The sequence below is a fragment of the Corvus hawaiiensis genome, chromosome 1, assembly GCF_020740725.1.
Source record: "Corvus hawaiiensis isolate bCorHaw1 chromosome 1, bCorHaw1.pri.cur, whole genome shotgun sequence".
In the NCBI taxonomy this organism is placed as follows: domain Eukaryota; kingdom Metazoa; phylum Chordata; class Aves; order Passeriformes; family Corvidae; genus Corvus; species Corvus hawaiiensis.
The window spans coordinates 50652767-50678541 of NC_063213.1; the positions used below are offsets into that span (position 1 = coordinate 50652767).

Consider the following 25775-nt stretch of genomic DNA (forward strand, 5'->3'; position numbering starts at 1 on the left):
CCTTCTGTCCGGCAGCACCGCACAGGAAGCTGGCAAAGGGGGAAAGACCGACACGTAGTGACCCCCATCCCTGGGCAGGAATGGTTCGCCCCTCAGCCGGCCCCGGCAGGGCGGGGCTGAGGGCGGAAGGCGCCGTGAGGAGCGGGGCGGGGGCGGTGCCTCGGGCCGGGGTGCTGCGGGCGCCGTCCCGGGCTGATCCCGGCTTACCGTGCGCGGGGGGCGCGATGACTCCCCCCAGGAAAGGCGACCTGAGCGCGGAGGAGAAGGACTTGCTGGCAGTGATCGCCACAGGTGAGCCCTCCCGGCCCTCGCCGCTCGCGGCCCCGGGCCTCAGCTCCCACGGGCCCCGCTGGCCGTGCGCAGGGAGGGATTTTGTGTCCCCGCACGTTGGGGGCGGCCGGTGAGGCGCCGTTACCGGTCGGTCGCCGCGGGCTCCCCTCGTCCCCGGCCGCGCTTCTCGGGTCACGGCGCTGAGGGCCGCCTGCCTTCCCGCCCCCCTTCGGACCCGTCGCTCTTCTCTCTGCCGGGCAGAGTGGCTGTTCCCTGGGTTTAGGTCCCTCTCAGGCAGGCCCGCGTCACTCAGAGAGTGCAGCGGGGGGCGCGGTGCGCTGCAGTTGGGCTGGGGAAGCTCAACTGGGCGGGTCTAACTCTGCTAAGGAAAGTTTACGTCTTACTAGTAACGTCTGTTGACATTTGCCTAATTATTGGTGTTAATGTTCTCTGCCAAAAAAAAGAAAAAAAAAAAAAGGGAAGTTTTCTTGGGGGTAATCCAATCTTCTAACGTGCTGTATGGTTTTCCCCATGTGCTGTTGCCAGCCCAGTACGTCTTTGCAGACACGTTATTCTCTGTTTTGGGGTGTTGTGCACCTCTTATCCCTTACACTGTCATATTTTACTATCCCTCATACTATCTTATACTGTCTTCTTAGAGAGAGGAGAGGGGATCAATGTCTATCTGAAGGAAGGGTGTCAAGATGATGCAGCCAGGCTCTTCCTGGTGGTGCCAAGCAATAGGACACAAGGCAGTGGACAGAAACTGATGCACAGGAAATTCCACCTGTATAAGAGGAAGAACTTCTTTACTGTGCAGGTGACTGAGCACTAGAACAGATTGTCCAGAGAAGTTGTGAAGTCTCCCCTCACTGGAGATATTCAGGAACTGTCTGGATGCAATTCTGTTCTATGTGCTCTAGGATGACACTGCTTGAGCAGGGAGGTTGGACCAGATAACCAGACTACTGTGGTCCCTTCTAACCTGACCCATTCTGTGTTTCTCTGACTTTGCGTTTCATGTAAATATCACCGTTTTATCACACTATGTGGCACACATGCTTGTTGCAGGGGGAACTTTCTGTCATTAGGGTTTCCTGGTCCAACAACGTGAATTTCATAGCCCCAACTAAATAGTTTTCCTCCAACTGGTATTTTGAAAATCATAAGCAACGTTAATTAGTTGAAGGCAAACTAAAAACACTTCACGTGTTCCATGCATTTCTGTATGTAGTTTTCAGGCAATTTGAACTCATGAAAATTTTACTTGGTGCTTCACTCTCAGTTGTATTAAAATGTTCCTGTGTGTCAGAGACACAAGTGTAGGACAGTCAACAGTGAATTTATTGTGGACCAGAATCAGTTTGATTGACTCAGTTTAATAAGAGTTTCAGACCTTCATCTTGCACCTCTGTCTAACTTAACCTGAGGCTTCTGATTAGGTTCATGGGATAATTCTGATTGGAAGGGGCCTCAGGAGGTCTCTAGGCCAACCTCCTGCTCAAAACACATCAGCTTGAGGTCAAATGTGATTGCTTAGGGCTTTATCCCATCAGGTCTTGAAAACTTCCAAGGAGGAAGGCAGCACAGTGTCTCTGAGCAACCTCTTTGCCTTACTGGGTTCATCGTGAAAATGTTTTTCCTCGTATCAAGTCTAAAGCTTGCTTTTGTTTCAACTTCTGCCTGTTATCTCTTGGCTTCCTACTGTGCACCACTATGAAGAGCCTGGCTCCAACTTTTAGCTCTGGCCAATTCTAGAAGTCTGACTTCCATCAGTTTAGTGTCTTGTTTGAAAATCCTTCAATGCTTTGTCATGCAGAACTCTAAAATTTGTAAATGCAACTTTGCTTGTATTAAAATTTAATTGAAGATCACCTTACTGATGTTTGTTCTTTGGCTGGGATGTTCTTCTGAAAATCAATCCAGTTCTTAAGAAGCTTCTAAAGTTTAGAATACATGTGTGTCTGGGGGAGTAAGTTAGTTGATGGTTCCCTGACTGTCAGTCAGGGGTCTTTATCAAGTGTGTGAGATGACTCAGGTGATTGTTGTTTTTTCCCTAAATTAATCAATTAAAAGAAAAATGGTAAAAGCTCCTGTAGTGTAGTGTCATGGGTTAGCAAGCATAGTCCTGGAAGTGATGTTCTATGACCTGACAGAACCTATCAGCTGCCCAGTTTGAATATGGACAATTTTTTAAGCCACTTAAAATTTTGACCGCCTCTGTGGTGAACATTTAAGAATGGACAAAGCCTGGGGGAGCTCTGTCTCGTTTCCGGCGCTGGGACAGGTGGCTGCAGGGCCCGTACGGGGCCCTCAGGGCCCGGGCCAGGTCCTGCTCAGGCCAGGCCGGGCCACGGCCATCCTGGAGCCGTGCAGCCCTGTTCCACCCGCGGCCCCCCACAGCCCTGCTACGTGCAGACAGCACGGCCCCCCCTCCAGTGCGGCCGAAGATTCAGCTGAAGCTGCACCGCTGCCCAGCAAAGATCATGTGACCAGCAGCGATAAGCGAAATTCCAGCTGCAAGACCCTTTTAGTGCTGTGAAGAGCTGAAAACCTGAGGGAGGAGAAAGAGGACATGCTTAAAGCTGAAATTCTGTTGTAAAGCAATGGTGGTGATAGACTATGATATATCAGAGTACCTGCTGTAATTTCATGAAGGCATGGGGGGTGGAGCGTTCAAACTGTACTTGTGAGCAAAAGCACCTGTGCTGGAATAAGCAAATGTGGAAGCAGCTGTAATTTGATGAGAAGTTTGAACAGGGAGAGATGGAAGTGATGAGGACTCTTGCTCCGAATCAGAAGACCTCAGTTCCTAGAGATACTCCCAGAGATAGTCCTAGAGATGAAGATGAGGAGGACCCTTTGCTCCCAGGGACAGGGGGAGGGCCTCTGTTCTTAGAGATGAAATGCTCCCAGAGATGGGTGAAGAGAACTTTTGTTTCTGAACAGCTCAACCTTAAAATGGTATCCCAGTAGCTCAAGATTGGACCCTCAAAAGCAGTTGTGGGAAAAGCTGCAAGTCGGGGGAAGGGACTCCCACATGCGAGCAGAGAACCAACCCGGGCAGCTGGCTCGTTGTGATGCTTGAAGCCATGAGAGAATTTCTTGTGGAGATGCCTCCATAGCGTAAGCAAGAGAGACTCCTCTTCCTAAATGGACTGAGCAAGGTTATTATGGAAGTGGTAAACAGACTGAACATCTCAAGGGTTGTCTTTTACATTGTCAGTGGGACAAGGGAGGAAGGTGGGGGGAGGAGAAGTGTTCTGAAGGTGTGGTATGATTTTATTTTTTTTTTTTCCCCTTCTTTTAGGTCTGTTAATAAACTTCTTTATATTCTTTCAAGTTTTGTGCCTGCTTTGCTTTTCTCCTAATTCTTATCTCACAGAAGGTAAACAGTAATGAGTATTTTGGACCAAACCACTACACTAAATTGGTGTTTCCACCCGATTACAAACTGAACCCGCTACATGTAGTTAAGCCAGATCAAAAAGCCTTTTGAAAAGAAATTATTTCTAGTATTTGTAACGGGATTTTTAGCCAAACCTGAAGTTGCAAGAGCTGTTTTGCTGAAAAATTGCTGGATGACCACCTCCTTCTGAAAGTATGAAGATAAATATGAAAATCATTAAAATAAGGAATGCAGCACTTATTTTTGTTAAGCACATCACTTCTGAAAGAACTTTGCTTATGATCAAATCGGTGATTAGAAGTTTCTGTTAATTTGCAATAAATGTTCTCCAAACTCAGACTCTTTGAGTGTTCTTGTATTTCTATTTATTTGTGCCTGTAGAAGCTGCACTGGCAATATTTGGGTAGTCCTCCAATGGACTTTGAATCAGGTTCTTAGAACTATGGCTTAGCCAAAAGGATTTTGGTAGGGAATTGAAAAATACAAAGGTGTTGCCTGTTTTTCCTGGCACATTTTTTTTTCAGACTTCAGTCTACTTATGCATTTGGCAATTTCTAGAAATGTGAATGATCAAGCTACCTGGGTCCTTCCTTTCTACCTCTATTGTCTATTACCAAATGCAAACTCATTTAACTTCTGAGAATGTGATATGTTGCAAATTTCAAATTGAAACAGGAAAAATGATGTGAGTAAATGATAAAGCATGTTTCATTCAGACCAAAAAGTCTTTGAAATGAGGTAATTTGCTTTTGTGAGAATGTAGACAGCTCTTCTAGACAAAAGATGCTCCAAAAGAGATAAAGTACAAAATGTGTTACCAGTATCATTATACACATTCAGAACTGTTCATGTGCTGTTTATGGTCAGACATATGAGTGTCCCATTCTTGTGTGTGTAGATCAGTTACTTCACAAAAAATGGATATTTACTTGTAGTTCATGCTTTCCAACTACTCTTTGATGTTGTGAGTTCTAGGCTTTTAGCTTCTAGAACATAACACTGTTCATTCCTAAGCCTCTTCTCCAAGTGCAATTGATTTCTTGGTGGTTAAACTACATCTCAAGCAGTTAGCATACAAAGATTTTGATTCTAATGAGAAAGGGAAGTGACCGTTTTCCTCCAGATTCTCAGTTTATTCTGTTTCTCACCCCCCTTTTCTCTCTGTGTCTTTTTATATTTAATCAAAGGAAACACCGAGGAGGCTGGAAGGCTACTGGGGAACAAGAATGTCCGTGTCAATTGCCTGGATGAGGTACTGCAAAACTGTACAAGCATTATGCTGAGTTTAATAAGGAAAATATTAGGTCTGAAGGCCTTCGTGTTGTTAAATAACATTTCTCTAACAGCAATTGCTATAGCCCTGAAAATCAGAGTTATTCTCAAGCTATTTCCAGCCTGCAGATGAATAGTGAACCTTTGAAGAGTTCTTACTGTTTTTTTAAGGAATTTTAATGTTACTCAAAGTACTACACTGTATTTTCTCTTAAGTTCCAGCATGAGCTTTGTCTCTAAGATAAGATAAACACTGCAGCAAAACACATGGGGATGTTCCCTGACTGCTTGTCACCTTCACAAGCAATAGTCCCTCTCCTTAGTCCCTCTGTGGCAGACACAACACCTGTCCCCATCCCGTGCTTGGGTCTCATTGCCCAAAGCCCTGTCTTTGCCAAACCATAAACATGCTTGGAGGGTGAGTAGCTAGATCAGAAATGGAACCACAGCCTTTTATAGAGGTGGGTATGGTAGACATGTAGAAGATTAAATCCTGAAGTGCTATCTGAAGATGGGAATAAGTTCACGGAGAAAGGAGCCTTGTTTGCTCCATGTTTCCTATTCTTTTTCTTTTTACAATGTTTTCTAAAGCATGCATGTTAAATCCATGTGTAATTTATCAATTTAAATGTTAATTTGTGGGTTTTTTTCACAGCTTTATAATTTCATAGGAATCACTGGGAAATTCTTGGAATGTGTCTAGTTCATCCTCTGGCTCAAAGCAGCTTCAGCTCCAGGGTCAGATGAGATTGCTCTGAGTTTTGACCTGTCTGGCCTTGTAAATCTCTAAGGATGGAGACTGCACAATATTTCTGGGCAACTTCTTCTACTCTCTTACTGTGATTTTGGTGGAAAAGTGTTTCACTTATGTCTGAACCTCAGCTTAGGCTCAATGTCTCTTGCCCTCCTGCCACCATAAGTGAAGAGTTTGTCTTTTCAGTGATCTCCCTGTCAGCTCGGGCAGGTTGCTGTTGGGTCCCGCCAAAGCCATCTCTCCTCCAGGCTGAGTAAGCCCAGCTGCTGCAGCCTCTCTTCACTGTGCAAGTGCTCAGGTTCCTACTATGTAGTGGTGGTACTCCATTGATTTTGTTGCAATTTATCCATGTCTTTGTTGCACTGGAAGGCTCAAAATTGAACAGGGTATATTGTAGATGTGGTCTCAGGAATGCTGAATGGAGGAAATTCACCACTTCATGGAATATCAGTAGTCTTTTATTTTTCTGCTAACAGATCCATTTTCTGATTGTTTTTAAATAAGTTAAATGCTAAACCTGAATTTCTAGTGTATTGATTTCAACAAGTTTCTGTAAAACTAGTCAAACTAAGCTTTACAGTGAACTTTAAGAACCCAAGGTATAATATGTTTGCAAATGTGCTTTATTGTATGGACATCAAAAGGTTTTCCTTAAGTGTAATTGCTGAAGTTGTGCTGAATGACTGCACCTTTGCTGCAGTGTTAGTGCAACATGCAGGATTTAGTGTTGAGAGGATATGGCTTATTCAAAGAAACTATATCTGAGTTATGCCTCAGGCTATTGTTGTAGAAGAAATAGTATTAACAGTATTTGTCTAAGGCTCACATCTGACTAAATACACACAAGGCCCATAAAGCTTAAAAAGTTTATGCAATGAACTTCTTGCTGACTCCTTTTTATCCCCAAGAATGGTGTGTAATCATGCATATTAAACAGCAGAGTGTTCAGATTTGTTTAGGATTCTTAAAGCCATCAGCCATGTCAGCTTTAGAATTTTTCTATTATAACCCATTTTTGTTCCAATGTGTTATTCTAGTATCTATACATAAGTAAGAGTGTGTGAAATCCCAGTTAAACATCAGCTTCATCTGTTATTCATTGTTGCCACAACTGGTGACTGCTTTCAATGCATCAGGTCTTATTTTTTTTCTCTGTAGCCTTAGTTGCTTATCCTATTCACATTTATATTATTACTGTTACTTATTTTATTAATGTTAAGAAGTAAAGAAGCCCTGAAGATGGAATGCTTAGGTATTGAAATGGAAGCTCAATTCAGTTAGGAACTGATTTCCATCCTTAAAGACTTTTTTACATGAGACAATCCACAGAATGAGCACAGGCTTAATGCAATTCTCTCTTCTAGCTGTGGTATAGCAAGCATGCAATCACAATTTGACAATTTCCACAGGCTGAAGAACCTACAGCATTCAGAAGCAGGCTGTTACATAGTACACCTCCTAATTTTAAAAAATAAACACATAATCTGTTCCTTTCATTTTTGGTTTGACCATATATTCTAACTGCTTGGATCCGCTTTCTTGTAGATTAAAAACTACTGACAATCAGCTGTCCTTTCTCCATGTACCTTTAGACAAGGACTAAGTCACATTTTAATGTCTTCCAGATGCAGTGACCTTTTAAGTATCTTGCCTAAAGTTACGTTTCTGCAGCAAATGAACTGTAATAGTGGCTCTTTTCCAAATGCTTTCCAGTTGTTTCAGCTTCTTTCTTCAAAAATGTGAACGCGAGCTGGATGCAGTATTTCAGCATTGCTTCTGCTGTTGGTACATGTATTTAAAACTAAAAAAGTACTCCTCTAAGTCTGCTTGCTTTTCCTGCCCTTATTCCAAGAGTCTCTCACACCCTTCGCCTCCTTGTGTCTGCAGAGCTCTGCTGGGAGTGTCACTGTAGTGTAAGATCCCTTCACTCAAATGAGTCTCCCAGATGCCCATCTTCCAAAAGGTTGGAGATATCCAGCAGATACAGTCTTGTTTTTTCTCAGCATCCTTTCTGACCAAATAAATTGTTTTGTTGTTGTGTCTTTGTGGATTTAGGTAGATGAAGAAAGGAAGGATATTTAGGCTTAATCACTGTCTTTATGAAAACAAAGAAATGCAATGGCCTTTCTACAAAACTGGTCTTTTAACAGTTTGGCCACTTAAAAACTTCAGGGACATTTAGATTCAGGTGTCCTAAAGCATTAGGACAAATAGATGGGATGTAGAAATGGATGTAAAAGAAATACAAATATATTTCATTTAAATGCACACTGTTTAGTAATTTTTTGTTCCATTATAAATGGAGTGGTTGCTAATTTGGAAACCTAGTATGGGAGAAAGTGTTCAGGACTTTCCTTTCCCCAGAGAGTTCAGAGCTTGTAAATACTGTGACTTCTTGTTGGCAATTTGCCAACTTGAACTCCATCTACAGTGTAGGGCTAAAACATTTCAGTTTTTTATAGAAAGGCAGGATCAAGGATGCACATGGGCTTTCCAACTGTGGAAGTTTCCTCTGATCGTGTTGGTAGTTAAGGTTGTGAAGGAGTACTGTAGAACTACAACCCCTATTTTCTGCAGACCAGGCCAACAGACTTGACCTGAAAAGTACATAATTTTTCTGTATTTAAAATAACTGTAAGGTTGTTCATAATCTTCTTACATGAAGAACTATCATCTGGCATTAGCAGCATTACTTTTTTCCTCTAGTTTGGTAATTCAGCTGTTCAGTTCTGTAATACATCCTTTAAAACCAGTCCCCTTCTCTGTGCTGCAGAACCAAAACTTCCTGGGAATTACAGCAGCAGCCTGCTTATTCATAGCTGAGGTGTGTGTAGCTTCACTCATACTGAGTATGTTCAGTGGAGGATTCTTCAGGTAATCTGTCTTTCTATTCTGGTATGAACATCCTATGCTAGCAGAAAATGGCCAGATCCTTGGCCTTTATTGAGGAGGAAGAGTTTTGTCTTTTGATATTTTTTGCACAGTACTTCAAAATACACAAACCAAAGAAAGTTTCACTGCTGTTAAGAATTATCTGGTTTCGATTCAGGTTACTGATTGATGTAGGCTTTAACTTTTCATCACTGCAGATGAACTGAAATATCATCAGAGGAATCTAATGTGTTACATATGTGAAACCAACAGCTGAGTAGGATGACTATAAAGGAGAAGAACTATAGCTGTGATCAACACTTACTGAACAGTATTTCATATTCTAATTAGTCCATACTTAGCTACAGTGAAAACTATTTGTGCATGTAACTGTTGACCTCCTTCCAAATCCTTCTTTAGGAAGTTTAAGATGTGTAAGAGCAATCTTACTCAAAAGCTTGAAGGGTGAAATTTCTAAAGGCTTTCATCCAGTGAAGAGTGAAGTTGTATTTTTAGACTAGCAGCATTCAGTACCAGATAGTTGATTTTGAAGATAAACATCAACAAGTGTTTCTGCCTTGTAGCACCTGCTCTTTTTACGTCATTTTTAGTAATGTCCCAAATACTGTCTCAAATAAAAGCCAAACCTACAGTTGCGTGTTTTGTTTATAATTTTCTGAATTGAATAGAACTGGTATAGTTGCCTGAAGCTAAAGGGTAAAATAAGACACTCTTTCTGTGTTAATGTGGGGCTGGGTTCCTCATTGGAAAATGAGCTGGGAGAGATGAATGCTTTGATATTGCTGGCATACAAGTGTCTACAGCAGCTTTTCAGCTAGGGTTTTGACAGCCCTTTCCCTTTCCTTTTTTTCTACTTTTGCCACTCTATTTAAATAGCTGATACTCACATGTGCAGTGTCTTAGTGTACCCCAGCACCTGCTGAGGGACTGCTACAGTGTGATCCAGCCTGTATGCCACATCTTAACAAGGTTCTGTGGTTGAGAAGAAGGGTGAAGTGAGCATGGGAATGTTGGGAGCACTTGGATTGCACTTTTCACTTGAGTAACACAGGTTTATGTGACTACTTCAGTAGTGAATTGTCATTGTGTTATCCACAAAACAATGTTTTTTTAAAAATACATGTGATGTCTGTGTTCTTACACAGCATGAGTGTTTAAATGCTCACAAAATGGAGAGATTTTGTGCCAAATATGCACATGTGACTGGAGTGGGAGATAGTTTACGTATTTTTGTTTTGTTTGTCCCATTTCTTGTTCCCTGGCTATTCTGTGTTTCCCTATTCCTCTGGTTGATGAAGGTTGAGCAAGAGTTTTGTTGGAAACTTCCTTTGTAGTTCCTAGGAGGCAGAAGGTTCTTTTCTAGTTTATTATCTTTATAAATTTGTTTTTATTCCTCCTGTTCAAGCACACCTCAGCTGGGTGCTGAAGGGAGATAGACTGACCTGCTTTCTTCTTCCTCTGTGTCTGGTGGTGGAGTCCAGACCCTCCCTGGTTTTAGTACTCATCTGCCTGCCCCTCCCACCTCCCTACACATCCTTTTCTTCCCTTGTTAGCTGCTTCAGCCCACTGACCCCACAGTTCGTTGTTTGGGGTTTTTTCATGAATTGGCTTCCCCACCATGGCAGCATTAGGTCGACATAGCTCTTGGAAGCCCATTCCTCAGTCTGCTTTCGGGTTATTTTCAACATAAGGAACTGGGAAGGATGGTCTGTAATGGCCAGGTTGGCTGTGCCAAGAGCCCTGTTATGCCAGGGAGGCTTTGTTGGTTGGTGAGCTGGAGAGCCCAGTCAAGGGAAGAGCCAGGTAATTTCTAGAGGCACTGCAAACTCTATTCAGCTTGTATGGTGAGACATACAGGGAATACTTGCAGCACGAGAGAAGAGATGTTACCTTGTAACATCCCTGCAAAACAAACTAGAAACTGGGAAGGATTCATTTTTGTCCTAGAGAATAAGGTTAAAAGGCTCGATTTTTTTGGTCAGAAGAATGTTGCATGGTAACATCTAGAAAATGGATCCTTCATCTGATTTTTCATATTGGAACAAAAATTTGTTTCATCTGTATGCTTAATAAACCATCTGCAAGTTTCGTCTTTTAAGTATGTTGTATTGACAATTCAAATGTCATCTGTGAGGAAACAGACTGTTGCTGGACCTGTCTTCGACATTCAAGCTGAGAAAAGTATTTGCAGTCAAGCCAGTTTCAGTGTAGGGACATAATACAGGATACCAAGCATTTCCAGATAAACTTGTGTGAAACCCTCTTTTGTTTGGTGTGAATGTGAGAAACTGATATTAATGTGACTTTAAATCCAATTTTATAGCAACTGTCCACGTATTTTTCTGCCTGATATGTTTTTTTGATTCACACCACAGCCTGACACTTCCAAAATTTAATCAAAGGATTTTAAAAACAGTTTTCTGGGAGGAGAGGATAAAACAAACCCAATTCTTTCCTTTGTCATATAACCTTCAGATCTTATTTGAAACAACTGGCTTTCAAGATATAACCAAACTTAAAAGTCATTGTTTTCTAAAAATTCTTTCTCCCATGGAAAACCGTGCTGTGTTTGTATTCTCTTACTGCAGTACCTTTCTGTGCTGCTAAAGAAGACAAATCCCTACTGTGACTCCAGACTGGAATTGGCCTGTAAAATTGCTTTTGACGTAACATAATGAAATGTAATACAATAACGCACATTTTATATAGTAGGAAAGAAAGTCTTTATTTCACATTAGTGGCACCCCAAATGAAACCTAGCAAAACCAGTCTGTTTCATATTCATGAAGTGATCTCTTTGGGTATTTTGTTTCTTTAATGGCAGTTTGTAATGCAGTTTACCAAAATATGTGGGTTACTAAAATATAATGCATCAAGTAAGCACTTTTTATTATTTTCAGTTAGGATGGAAAATGATGACAATATAATGCCTTAAAATTATTCTAATTTTAACTTTTTCCATTTCCCTCACCTTTAGAATTTTTTTCTAAATTATGCTGGTAAATTAAACTTACTTGGGTTTCACTCTGTCATAAATTGAAACAAGAAATATATTAGGGCTCAAACTGACAATTACATTATTTCTGGGTATCGCATTACCAGGCATCTACAGAGCTGCAGTAATGGTGTACATGAGTGTACTCAGGCACACAGCCTTGACTGGCAAAGAAAGGAACAGAATGCCATTTTCATTTCCTTCAGGGACAAACTAAAGCACACTCCCTGGTATGCAGTGTTGGAGGGTGTTCTTGGGCAGTTAAAGTGTCTTGGCTGATAACATGAATCCTGACCTGATGTTAAGTGAAAATAAACAGCATATTGGAAGAAGCATACTAAATTCTAAAATTGGAGTGTCATGCAGTTTTCTCAAACAGCAACATGCTTCTCCCTGCCCTTGAAGAGGGAGAGAGCCTGCACTGACAGTTCACCCTAGTTCTGAAAATTTCCTCTGGGGTTTGCCCAGCTTTACATTTATAGCTACACCTCAGTCCTCCCATGCTGAAGCGAATCCTTTTTGTGCTGGGGCAGTTGATCAAACCAGCAGGGCTTGAGGCTGTGACTGTTAAAGTCTAACGAGAGCTGTGTGTCTTTACAAGGGCTTTCAGAGCTCTGGCTGATCATGGACCCAATGCCAAAAGAGTGGAGAAGTGGGAGAGAGGCGGATGGCAAAGTTACCAGTAATCATGACTAAAAATGAGCAAGATGGGTTTCAGAGACTGCAAATCTTTGTAATGTTTAAAACAACAGCCTATTTCTAATTTTGTTGCTTCTTATCATATAAGCTACAGCAGGGGAGAAAAGAATAACGTAGGAAGCTAAGAAGTTTTCAAAATGAAGCTTTTCCAACTAGCAGAAACATTAGTTGTCTTTAACACTAATGTCTTATGGAAAAGGACAATGATAAATTGGCTGTGAATGTTTTTCATACATTGCTCTGTTTTCAAATCGATAGCACAGCATAATCAGAAAAGTGACTTGGAAACAGGAATCTGCTGCATGTTAGTAACCATATTTTTTCACAAGGATTCTGTGAGGTGTTTTGTAAATAAGATATTACCTGAGGCTTTGGTAGTTACATTGAATGTGTATGGCCAAGTAAAAATGATCAGTGGTATGAAGATCAAGAGATGTAACATTCTACTTGCTTCTCCTTTCTTCTGGTAGCATGGCATGACCCCTCTGATGCACGCAGCTTACAAGGGGAAGGTGGACATGTGCAGGTTGTTCTTGAGACATGGAGCTGATGTAAACTGCAATGAACATGAGCATGGATACACTGCCTTGATGTTTGCTGGACTTTCAGGTAACTTCCTACTAAATTCAGATCATTGATTTTTATGACATCAATGGGTACAATTTGCCATAAATTAATAATGTAAAAGGAAGTATTGACATGCTTTTATTATTCAGGTTTGCTGGTATTTATATGAACCATGCAACTACATCATGACCAGTAGAATCCTGTGGGCAGTGGAAGAGGAGAGCTACTGTTCAGGCTCATACAAAAATTGATTTTGTTCAGCATTTTCAGGCATACAGTCTACTTGTCCTGTACCTTCTTCATCCTGTTTGTTAGAGATCTCGACATTCACTTTCCTGGGAATGTTTTCTTGTGCAGTGGGGTACATTCTATGTACTCAGACTGTGTTACACTGAAAATTATGCTGCACCAGACTGCCTTTTTAGTACTGCAAATCAGTAGCTTTTAGTAATATTTGAGACTTCTCAATCCAGTACTTTCCAAATTTTGTCTTTCTCCTACACTATTTTCCCAACTATCTTGTGGACTTTAAAAAATGTATTTAGTAAGTGTTAAAAACATGTTTTCCTACATTAATTTTCACTCTTAATCAGAGTGCTTATAGCTGTATATATCTTCTCCTGTCTCAAGTGGTGGTTTGCAGCTTTCCTCTTGCCATTCTTTTTCCCTGATGGCAGGAGCAGTAATTTCCTTGAGTGAAAAAAAGACACTACATTAAAATAATTGTTCCTTCTGGGGAAAAGATTATATTTGGGAATATTAGGTTATTTTAAGTATCTTCTTTATTAGGCCACTTATGTCTTCCCAAAAAATGAGATTCTAGGGAAGTCAGGTTTCTTAGAAGGTAGAGTTTAAACTGTCTTCTTTCATCATAAGTATATAAAAAAAGGCTTATGTGTGTATATGAACCTCAACTAGAGCATCAGATTGTTTTTCAGGTAAAACTTAGGTAAAAAGATTAGGGAAATTTCAGTATTCTGTGGTATTGAGCAATATCACAGCTGCAGCAGATAGATGATAACAAACTCTTAGAGGCTTTTAAATGACTGCTGCTTTATGGAAAATGCTGGATTTTTACCATTTTCTCACAGCTGAGCTTTTAACCTGTCATCCTGGGTGTGAATGCTTCTGAATGTTGACTTTAGTGTCTTATCTGTGAGCACAAAAGGTACATGAGCACTACTGATGCAGTGACTTTGTTTTTAAACATTAATTTTCATCCACCATCCCCTTTTTGTATTCACTTTTCTGTACTTAGCATCTGCACAAAAACTGATAAAGTAATAATACCTTTGAAAGCAGAACCAGCAGGAGTGGTGACAAGTGTCCTTTTTTAGTCTCTGAAGGGCACCAATTAAGTCATCTAATCTTCCCGTCAAATTTTAGCTTCATTTTACTTGGTATGTAGCCCAGTCTGAACACCCAGTTCCCACTGTGGAGAAAGGAACAATCTGTTCTGTTCACTGTGTTCCTGCTACATCATAGTCCTGAACGTGTTTTTCTTAGAATAGCAAATATAGTTGAACTGTCAAACTAGATGAGTAGAATTTCCTTCTATACTGCTGTCCAGAGGGACCAGGCTCTAGTGTAGCTACATGAGTATGACTCCCATAATCTCCATGGGAAGCTGAATGTGCATTACAGAGAGCAGAGTTACATCCTCTGGAACTCAAAATAAACATGTGCCTTTCTCTTAATCCATTCTTAAAATAACAACATTAAGAACATTGATTTTCCTCAGTGTTGTTCCTGGTTTTTGAGAAATTCAGTACATCTTTTTCTGAAACATAGAGAATTACAAGTTCTGATTTGTCCTTGCTCATTCCCCATATCTTTCCTGCAAATTCAGGAAATAAAGAAATCACCTGGATGATGTTAGAGGCTGGAGCAGAAACTGATGTTGTCAACTCTGTGGGAAGGACAGCAGCTCAGATGGCTGCTTTTGTGGGTAAGACGAAAATTATTTCATTTCCTAAACTCCTAAAGAAGTAAAGTTTTAGATTCTGATGCTTTTTGTTGGAGAAACATTATTTAATGACTTGTTCTGAACTGACACATTGCTAAGCTTTGTTTTCCACATCTCCTCATGTAAGTGTCAATTTGTGTTCTATTCCCATGTTTGATTTCCTAAAACCACAGATGATCTTACCTGTGAGAACAGGTGCTGCTGTTGAAGTGTGTAAGTTTTTGCAATGTCACCACTTTGAAAATAGAGGAAGTTGGTTACATTGGAGGTGTCCGAAGTGCAGCACCAAGTGCTGATTGGAGCTTCCTTTGTGGGAAAGAACAACTGTAGTGCCAGGAGGCAGGAACTCAGCTGAGCTTTGCAGCTGTGTGCTGGCAGTGAGCCACCACCCACCCTTCCCCCCTGCTTTTGGGAGAGGGAGAAGTCTTGGAACCTGTTCTGAGGTAGTCACTACTTACTGACCTGAACTTCACTAGAGTAAGATAGAGATTTGTCATTCCAGCATGTGGAGTTATCCCTGGCAAAACATGCAACAGGCTTTTTTGCTGTTGTTGTGTTTCTTTTTCTTGTCTTTTTTTGTTTGTTTTAATAAGCCCTTTTTAAATTTTTTGCCCACCTTGGCAGTACTAGGTTCCTGGATTAATATTCCACTTTTTCTCTATTTCTAGCAAGGAGAATTGATAAAACATTACGAGGTTAAGTGGAGTCATTTTCAGTGGCACAGCTATTGCTTCCCAAAAACCGAAAATGTGGACCTGTAGTTCCTTTCAAACACAACTCTCTCATGGTGTTTAAATGCCTGAGAACTCCCTTTGAAGTCCTTTAGGTGGTCTGGATTCAAGCCTACCTTGCCATTTAGATTTACTTCCTTGAATAGTGATTTAGTGCTAAGTTTCAATTTCCATTTTATCTCATTCTGCTGTTTTATAGAAGAAAAGGTTGACATTGCTCACTTGAGGTTTGAGCAGCAAAACCTTAACTATTGACTTAATGTATCAGAGAAGTCTATTCCTAATAATTATCCTTTGGATTTGGAGAGTCTTTTTCAATGTGATGCTGTATGGAGTTAAGTGAATGGGGAATATTATCTCCAACATAATTTTTGAGAATTCTTGTTTAAAATCTCATCACATCACCAAGGTAGCATAAATATTTTCAGGCATACTGAGATACACTACTCTGTAAAAGTTTGAACATTAGAATCTATTCCTGTTCTTTTTTTATTCTTCATCCAATCAACATTAATTCATCTGCCTGTGTGTGGGAAGTGAGGATACTTCTTCCCCTGTCATTTGTCTTACACTGTGCTCTATTAGCTCAGAACTGTCTCTTCTAAAACAGTGGAGGATTTTAAATGCTGGAATTTGGTTGGCTGTGTCTTCTTCTGATTATAGGATTAGTGCCAAGACAAATCAATCAATTTAAAGAATGTGGTCCTGAACTAGAGAAGATAAGTTTTACTTTCCCTTTAGTCAAGTAATCCATTATATTGTCAGATATGGAAAACAAGAAGAGGGTGTAACTTTTCTCATCTTGTTACTTTCATCATAGCCCTTTTATTTTTGGTAAACTTTAAGCATGTTCTGTTCTTCTAACTTCTCCCACCTTAGGTCAATATACTAATATCTGCTTCAAGTCTGAAAATTCAGAGTCTCAATGCAAATGTCATTAATTTTAGAAGTACAAAGTGGAAAAATCTCATCTTGAAAAATTGTAACACCAGTAGGAGACTACTAGTATAGTATAACTTGGGGGAGAAATAGTTATTCTCTTAGTTGTGGCTTACCAGGGAAAGAGGATGCAGGAAGGGGACAGAATATTCAAAATGAGTTTTCATGAGGGCATTCCCTGCTGGGAGTCAGTAAGTTAATAACACTTACTAAAGATTAAAGCTACACACAAGAGAATGACAAGAGTTGCCTGTTTGCAGTGCAAAGTATATCATGCAAAGCTCCTTTGCATGTGGGTAATTCTCACTTGTATTGCCTATATTAGATTTGGGTTTAGGTTTTTTTTGGTTATTATTTCACTGGTGATTTTTTTCTTCTGTGCCTTTAGGTCAACATGACTGTGTGACTGTCATCAACAACTTCTTTCCACGTGAAAGGCTGGACTACTATACTAAACCACAAGGCTTAGACAAAGAACCAAAACTGCCAGTCAAATTAGCTGGGCCTCTGCATAAAATTATTACTACTACCAACATGCATCCTGTTAAGGTGGAGTAGTATGTAAATTGTATGTGTTTGTTGGCATGGGAGCTGTTTCTTTGTGTCAAGAAGCATTCAGCTCTTCTGCAAGTTCAACCAAAAATCAAAAGCATTATTTACTAATTCAGCTACTTCTAAAAATGAGGAAGAATCAGGCTCAACATTTAGATGTGATTAAAAAATTAAGTTATTTCAGTGTTTGTATACACCAGAATCTTGAGCTAACACCTTTAAGTGGAGAGATTCTTACTTCTTATATCAGTAACCATAAATAGCTGTCTTTTTGGCTTTATTTCCCAGCCCCTCTTGAAGTGGGAACACAGAACAATTTCCTATCTTAACAAAATCTCATTGTTCTCTCAATGCTTTTCTCAGCATGTATCTTCCTACCTTCATCACTGGTTTGCCACAGTAACATCTATCACTGCTGCTGTTTCTGAAAGTATGTGCAAGAGAATGTTTATTTTTACTTCCCAAGATATTGCTGACAATAATGTCTTTTATGGTTTGCTCCTCCAGTGTAGTTCAGAGAAATGAATACACCTAAATTCAAATACACACTCCTTGGGCTTGCCAGTCAAAGTCCAGAATTTGTCAACAGTTTCCAGCCAGGTATCTGCAGTGTACACAGACAGTAGTGCACCAGTGGCTAATTGAGTGAGTAGAACATAGAGTTTCCTCTTAGAACATTTCATTTCACAAAGTACTCCAGGATTATGTGAGGTTGATGTGTTCTGTGAAACTGCTTAAATCATACAAGTCCAGTTTATTTTAGGTGTTCAAAAGGAAAGAGATTTTAGGATAGTGTATGGTAGTTTCTATAATTTTCTTTAGAAGTGGTTTTGATTCTTCAGGTTCTTATTCTAAAAAAAACCCAACCAAACAAACTTACTATTTTCAATACCAGTCTTAATTTAAAATATTTTCTTGTATGGGAACTGTGAATTCCAGTATACTGAATAATAATGCTAAATAATGACTAGAAAAAGAAAGGGAAGACTACATAAGAAGGAAGTAGAAGAATATTAGAAACTCCACTGAAATTTAGCTACAATGAGCTATATAAGCTTTAATGCTTATGCAGAAGTCTTAACTGGATTACATTTTCTTCAATCTTTCTCCTAGATCGTGTTGCTGGTGAAAGAGAACCCTCTGTTGGCCGAAGTAGAAGCACTGCAGAAATGTTACAGGGTTCTGGATCTCATTTGTGAGAAATGCATGAAGCAGAAAGACATGAATGAAGTTCTTGCTATGAAAATGCACTATATCAGTTGCATCTTCCAGAAATGCATTACATTTTTAAAAGAGCGAGAGGATAAACTAGATGGGTTTATCAAAAGGTGTGTATTTCTACAGAGAGGTCTGAAAGCACACGTATGCCCTACTGTTACAGGTACCAGGGAAAAGACAACTGCAGGAATAAATTGGATTGCCTTGGATAAAGGCCATGACAAATAAATTGCTAAATAACCCTAGCTGCATTTACTTCAGGGTGGCACTGACTCCCTTTTCTCTGTGCCTGAAGTGACACTGTCCTTTCCTGGGCACAAAGGAAACACTCCTAGAATTTCAGCTCTCTGCTGGAACTGGTTAGAACTTGGCATTCACATATACCCTATGAAGCAGCAGACAGCAGTGTGTGATGGAAAAAAAGGGGAGTGATAGGCTTGAAAAAAGAATTTCTCCATGTCAAAATGGTTCATATGGGAACACTTCTTGTGCCATTTTGCTCTCCAGCAGTCATACAGGTTGAGATTTTTTTTCAAAAACACTTAAGCAAGTGAGAACTGCAAATCCCACAGACTCTGGGTGAGACTTAGACTCTTAAATCTCTTAGACAGGTATTCAGAATCTACTGAGTAACAAACCCAGCTGCCTGATCTTAAATATCAAAGTAAGTACCTGGCTTTTAGAAGGATCACATTCCCTGTAGGCCTGTGGATTTTTACTGAAATCTTCTGTGAGACTGAAAATAAATTATGAAGTCGGCTTTCACATAGTGAAATCAAATAGTTCGTCAGTGATCCATATAAAAAAATAGCAGCCAAAGAGTATAAGGACTATAACATGTTATTAAACATAATAAAGTGGAATTTGTATATTAAGGTATTGTTCATTTATCAGTGTTTATTGTTACAGTGATAATTTTTAAACAGCACAAAGCATTTTGATATTTTAGTCAGATGTAGACAGTGGATAGTCCACCTATGGATGATTATTTTTCTCTGTGGTAGAATTAGTAAGTCATGGTTTCAGAGCATACATTTATTTATTGTGTATTTCATAATGGTTGTGCATTAGAATAAAAATGCTTTCATTTGCATCTTAAACATACCTTGACATACAAAGTTGCCAAATTATTATGAATTCTTCTCTATAGTCTGAAAGAAGACAGAGTACAGCATGCTGTATGTGTTTGTTCTTTAATATTTACTATGTGATTTCTTATTTTACATGTGTTTTAAAAAATTTAGTCTCTTGAAAGGGAGAGATAAAGATGGTTTCCCTGTGTATCAAGAGAAGCTAATTAGAGAAAGTATCCGGAAGTTTCCTTACTGTGAAGCTACATTGCTCCAGCAGCTTGTGAGAAGTATTGCTCCCGTTGAAATAGTAAGTTTTTCCTGTCAAGAAAATCCTTTCTAAGTAACTTGCATAATAAATTCAGATTGAGCCATCTTTCTGTCCTCAGCTTCTGCAGCATATTACATTAAGCAAAGGTTTTTGATGTCCCTGAACTCTGGCTAACTGGAGCTAGATTTTACATACTGCAGGAAAATGCTCTAAAATACTTCAACTAGTATTTTTTTCATGTGCTCATAACAAATGCTTAAACACCTCAGCTTTTAAAGAAAACTGAAGCAGTTTTTTTCTTGTCTCTGAGCTTTCCTTTCCTCCTCTGGGATGTCTGTTCAGTTTTTCTATGCCAGTTCACTTTTTGAAATGGTAGATTCAGACAAAAATGAAGCTTAATTTGCACTGTTTTCACAATGTCTAAATTCAGTTTAAGACTGAATAATTTCCTAGATTTAATGCATTCATTTGTTCTATTGTACACAAAAAGTTGGTGATACATGATGGTAGAAAAAGGAAAAACATTCTATGAGGTTCCTTTTATCACAGAGAGAGAGAGGCAAGATGATGCAGTGTGCAGCAAAATGTATACCTAAATTAGGAAACCAAAATTACAGGTTACAAATCTAACCTCAGTTATCCTCTTATGTCTTTGCTAACACACTCTTCATTTTAGGACTGTTTATTGCTTCATAATAAATTTTTCACGAGAGTTGCTATTCTTTTTTAAGCATGTTCTCTCTGGTCTCTTAGAGTGAGATGTTGTACGCGCAAACACTGGGGAAGTGGAACAATCTTGTGACGTGTTTGGATTATTCTGAGTCAATTAAAAATAGCCTCTGTCTTAAGTGGCTCCAGGTCTGCTAAAATGCCCTGAGGCTTAGTGCAGCCTCTACTGTTTGTCTAAGCCAGGAAGATAAACACAGTGTGAAAACAAGCCGTTGTGATGCATTACAATTTGCTTTAGAGTAAACATTTTCCTTCCTGTTGCTTTTTTCTTAGGAGAGCTTGCAGTCTTTCCTGCCTTTAAAGAAGTGACAGTTATTCCATTGGATTCTGTCCATTGTGCAGAACTAGAAAGGAGGAGATGCTATGATTTTTATTGATCTGGAAGCCTTTGACCTTTGTCATTGCACAATTATTTGGATTCAGTCTGGGCATCTCAGTGTTGTCGTAGTAGTTATGATTGTATATATTCCATGGTAGTCTAACAGTTTAAGGAATTACTTACATCCAGAACAGCTTGGCATTTTTTTCTTTTACATCATTGCCCAAAAGAATAGTTTTAATGTATGGTTACCTAAACCTTACTGCTTGCATTGCATGGGAATAATGCTGCAAATAACATCTAAATAGTAATATGCAAATAATTGAAAATTTCAAGTTGTGATGATCTGGTCTGTAGCATCTGCATGCACTGAGCACAACAGTGACAAATGAAACGTTTTTGTGTATGCCAGCACAGAGACTGAGCTGCAAAAATCTGCTGCATAGGATCTACAGATGTAAAGAACATGGAGTTTAGTAATAACTTACAGAAGAAATTCTACAGAAGCTTAGGACTTAACTTCTTAAACGAAAGTTTATCTAAAGATTTAAATGTTAAGTTGTGCACGTTAGTTGAAGTTCTGTGATTTGGTTTTATGTTCTTGCTGCTACAACAGCTTCAGTGAGGCTGACGCTTGTGTTAATTACTTCTGGTCTTCCCTTGTGTGTCCCTCTCTGCCACAGTGCTGGGTTTTAATCTCATTACCACCTCTTGTCTTTCAGGGCTCTGACCCCACAGCTTTTTCTGTACTTACACAAGCTATTACTGGCCAAGTGGGTTTTGTGGATGCTGAATTCTGTACAACTTGTGGGGGAAAGGGAGCAGACAAAAGATGTTCAGTATGTAAGATGGTAAGAATCAGAAAAATATTGCCACTGAGGTTCTGAGGATTTTGAATGCTTCCCTGTTTACTGTGTAGACTTAGGAGGAATGGCATGCATGCCTGCCCTGAAAACATTTAAGCTGTCTACTTCTGGGAAAGATGCCTGAAATTCACAAGTAGGAGTACTGGGAAATCCAAGTGTGTATGCTTAAGAATGGAGAAGGAGTAAAATTTCTGTATGTTTAGAATTAATAAAAAACTGCTCTTTACAGATTCTTATATAGAATCACTCCATATGACCTTGCAAATTGCTTAAAAGTACCATTAAATACTATACATAGACATTTAACTTGGTGCATTAAGAAATGCGAGGAAATGTTCTATTTTTTTAGTACATGAAAATGAATTGATAACTCTGCTAACTTTCAGGTGATGTACTGTGACCAGAACTGCCAGAAAATACACTGGTTTACCCACAAGAAAGTCTGCAAGACCCTGAAGGAAATTCATGAGAAACAAGAACTAGAAGCTGCCAAAGAGAAAAGGAAACAAGAAAAGAAGCAAAAGAAAGGTTAGGATCTGTTTTTCCCTTGCTGAAACTAATGCTGTGTTAACTTCATCACAAGGAGCAATTTAAAAGGTCTTAAAACTGTAACAGCTGAGGTTGGGAGAAAAATCTTTGATGAAATGTAACAGCAAAGCTGAGTTTGTTGGGATTCTGGCCTTTCAATTTAAAAATGCCACACATTTTCCAAACATGGTTTTTAATGCTGCAGTTACGCATGTTTCTACAATGAAAGCATTCTGATTTACACTGCACTGTTTCAAAATTCAGACCTTTAATCAAGTTCATGCAGAAGTTTCATGCTGCTCTACATTTTGTTGGAGGTGTTAGGACAAGTTGGATAATAAGCAAGCAGCCTGCTCCTTGTAGTTGTAAAGGTTAATGTAGATGTTAAGTGTCCCATAATACTTCCTCTTCATAATCAGAGTATCAAGTTAATTGTGTTGTGTGCTTCGAATGTGAGGAAAGCAAGCAGTAGTCTTTAAACTGCTCATGGTGGTTTTCTCCCTTCAAGAAACAAGTAATTAAAATGTAGTAACAGAAAAAACACTGTATCACCCCTTCCCTTAACTTACTCTAATGCACTGTTTCTCCAAGTGAAATAATGGGAAAGTTGGGGATGAAATCACTTTTTCTCTTTCACAACTTACTGGATTTCCCTTCCTTTGTTTTAAGGATTGTAGAAGTGCACTGCACAAATCATGGTTGCCTTACAAGGGTAATGTTGTTCGCTAGAGCTGTACTCAAAATAACAGGATATAAATCAGTAATACATTAGTAATAATTGAATTTTTAAACAGTTTCCTATGTTGATCCTGTTACAAGAGCTGCTGTTGCATGGGATTAGGATGAGTGTGGAAGTTGAAGGCAAAGATATTAGAAATCCCTGGTATTGCATACCAGTACAACAAAACTAAAGGAGCTGTGAGCAGTGATGCCTCACACTGATGCCAAACACACACCCTTGCAGGCTGATATTTACTGAAGGAGTCAGTGGCCAGGTGCTGTGCTTTTCAGAGGGAGAGGCAGAATCCTGGTAGATGACTCTTTTCCCTCCTTATCTAAAAAGGGAAGCTAACATTTTTTGTTACATTTCTACTCCACTATCTACATGTTCATCTTCATTGACTTTTTCAGGTACATGGCCAGCACCCTCTAGACCTTGTAAGATTATGCACTGTTAGCAAGACACTGAAGTCACCTGAGCTTCAGATCACCTTGTGAATGGTGTTGTATCCGAGCATTTCATATCAACAGCAGTTTTGTTTCAGAAAGTTAGTAATACCCCCTGCAAATCCTGTACCTCAGGAAATTAATGATTAAAAAAAAATAAATGCAACAGCTGCAACTACATGCAAACCCAAAAGTTTAAGCGTTTCCACTGTGCAAGGGTGAGTGTCAAGGAAGTCCACACTTCAGCCTTTGCTGAAGGCTGTTAGCTCACAGCCAAGTAGGACCTTGGCAGGGCTTTGGCAGTTGTGGCTAGCTGTGACAATTTTTGGCTGACTGTCAATCACAACAGAGAAAAAGAAACCAAGATTTAACTACTTTTGCTCCCAATTAGGCTTTCCTCTCCTTCTTTTCAGAATTGCTAGCATGCAAGCCCTACTTAGTAGAATCAGGGTAAAAAAGTTGTTAAATAACTTTTTTTTTCTCAGAAAACATTGCTTGAAGAGTAAAGGTGCAATAGCTGATTCTATTCCAAGCAGTCAAGTTATAAATTTTAGGGTGACTCACTTCAACCAAAGTTCATTGTTTTTAAGCATATAATTTCTTCAGTCTGTTTTATGCAGAAATGCTTCCTATGTAGTTGTGTACATGGCTTTTTGATTGAAAACAAACCCCACCTGTACTCTGTGTTTAACTGACCTGCAGCCATTCTCTGAAAAGCTGATGATAAGAACGGTGTCAATAAAGCGTATTTGAATTGAACATTAAAATAACTGTTGTGTCCTACTTTGCTCCTCTCTTTATTATAAAGAAGTCTGGCAAAATGGAAGATGTATTAATGAGAGCTTTGTATAGGGTTAGCTCCACAGTAACTTTATACCAACTTAAACAAAGCTTTAGTGTCTTGGGTTTTTTCAATGAAGATTCTCTGCATTAATCACTTCTGTAATTGATGCAAAGTATCCTAGTGTTTATTGTTCTTTAGTAATAAAAATGTTTGCTTCCAAATGAGTTCAGTGTTTATTAATTGTGTGATTTTTCTTTTGTTTAGATGAAATGCAACTAGTAGAGGGTAGTTCTACAAGTGAACAACAGTCAGATCCTGGTCCAGATCCTACAAAAGAAGTGGATCCAAATCATCCTACCGATGGAACAGAAGAACCTGAATTTACCAAAGAGATGGAGGCACTAGCCCTGCAACCTGAAAGTCCACTGGAAAGTGAGACTGCCTTAGATGACGTTGATCTTCAAAAAATTCAAGATTCTGAGGAGTAAGAAGAGGGTAGGAAGGGACTGAGAGTTCTCAAGGGTACTAAAGAATTTTTTATGCTGACCATGTCTGAGTTCTAAAGCATGGCTTATGCAAGACTTTCTTTAGAAGACAGAATGTCTCTGTTCATCAAGAGATAGAATATTGGCTACTTTGTCTATAAATACTCCACGTTTGTTGTAAATTGTCAAGATAGGTATTTATTATCTGCTAAAAACTAGAGTGGCATAGATCCATCTGTATGTATACCAACAATAAGCCTAGTGAAACTCTGAGTATCTGTGGTTAATGAACCACTTAGTGAAAAATGAAGAGCATTGGTTTGGATTATTCATGTTTTCCTAACTTAAAACTTGTTTTAATTGTAATTTAAATACTTTTTTCTGCAAATATATAGACCTGTAGTTAAAAGCACTGGAAGGCCAGCTGTTAAATTGCTTTTTTTTCCAGCACTTTATGAAGCTTTATCTGAAGGAATTCAGTAGCAATTAAGTTTCTGAAGATACTCATCTGAACTCTCAACTTTTCATGACATTACTGTAAATATTTTTCACTAGTGAGAGCACAACAATAGTGTCTAATTTTAGTAAACGAAACTGCTGTTTCAGGTGTCTCAAGCTGATGGTGAAATGTGTATTTCACTATTGGTTTGGTCAGAAATATTCCAAAGTCTAATGAAGGGAAGACCAGAATCACTCAAAATATTTTGACTGACAAGAATAATGCATTCTAAATCATTTTTCAGGTAAAGATGCCTTAGAGCACACTGGGATGTTGCTTATGAATTATTTCATAAACATAAAAATGCTTAATATTTTTCATGCTGAACTGGTCACAGTGAATTAGATGAGAAAATTCATGTGTGCATTGATACAACAGGGATTTCACTTCAGCTTTCAACTAAATACCAGATCTAGAAAACAGCTTCCCTCAACTTTGCTTTTCACTCAGATTTATTTCTGTGTCTCATGAAATCAGTGGGAATGCCACAACTGACACTATCACTTGCTGCATAAGGATGGCAAAATTGGAGACTGTCTTATTGTTGGCTGAATCACTGGTATTTTAAACATGGCAGTGTTCTTCTGATTAGAGGAGCAAGGACCATCCTCAAAACAGAGGGAAAATGCTATTAATTTTTTTACTGTTTAATATGTTGAAGGTTTTTGTTTAATATTCTGAAAACTGTAAGAGTGAGAATACATAAATGCACCTGTGCAGGGAATGTACCTGTGTTTTAATTTCAAGGATTAGTAGATTGTGAAGAATAAAGGGAAATTTTTTAAAAGAAAGG

General features: G+C 39.2%; 2 protein-coding genes across 3 annotated transcripts in view; one reads left to right on the forward strand and one right to left on the reverse strand.

The window, feature by feature from the left end:
* BZW2 (basic leucine zipper and W2 domains 2) overlaps positions 1-231 on the reverse strand; it is a 58117-nt gene extending 57886 nt beyond the window's left edge. Inside the window, exon 1 of the mRNA XM_048304269.1 lies at positions 208-231. The gene's annotated coding sequence lies outside the window, so the exon portion shown is untranslated. The remainder of the gene's footprint in view (positions 1-207) is intronic.
* ANKMY2 (ankyrin repeat and MYND domain containing 2) lies at positions 66-25773 on the forward strand. Of its 2 annotated transcripts, XM_048304247.1 has the most exons (10): positions 66-291; positions 4867-4931; positions 12762-12900; positions 14708-14806; positions 16883-17043; positions 18160-18374; positions 19509-19644; positions 21376-21504; positions 21906-22047; positions 24263-25773. In XM_048304247.1, exons 1-10 carry the CDS (start codon positions 81-83, stop codon positions 24484-24486), a joined length of 1521 nt encoding a protein of 506 aa, XP_048160204.1. In that variant the 5' UTR covers positions 66-80; the 3' UTR covers positions 24487-25773. The 2 variants fall into 2 exon arrangements, with proteins under 2 accessions (XP_048160204.1, XP_048160214.1); XM_048304257.1 differs by lacking the exon at positions 4867-4931 and having other exon boundaries at positions 272-291.
* The last annotated feature ends 2 nt before the right edge of the window (positions 25774-25775 follow it).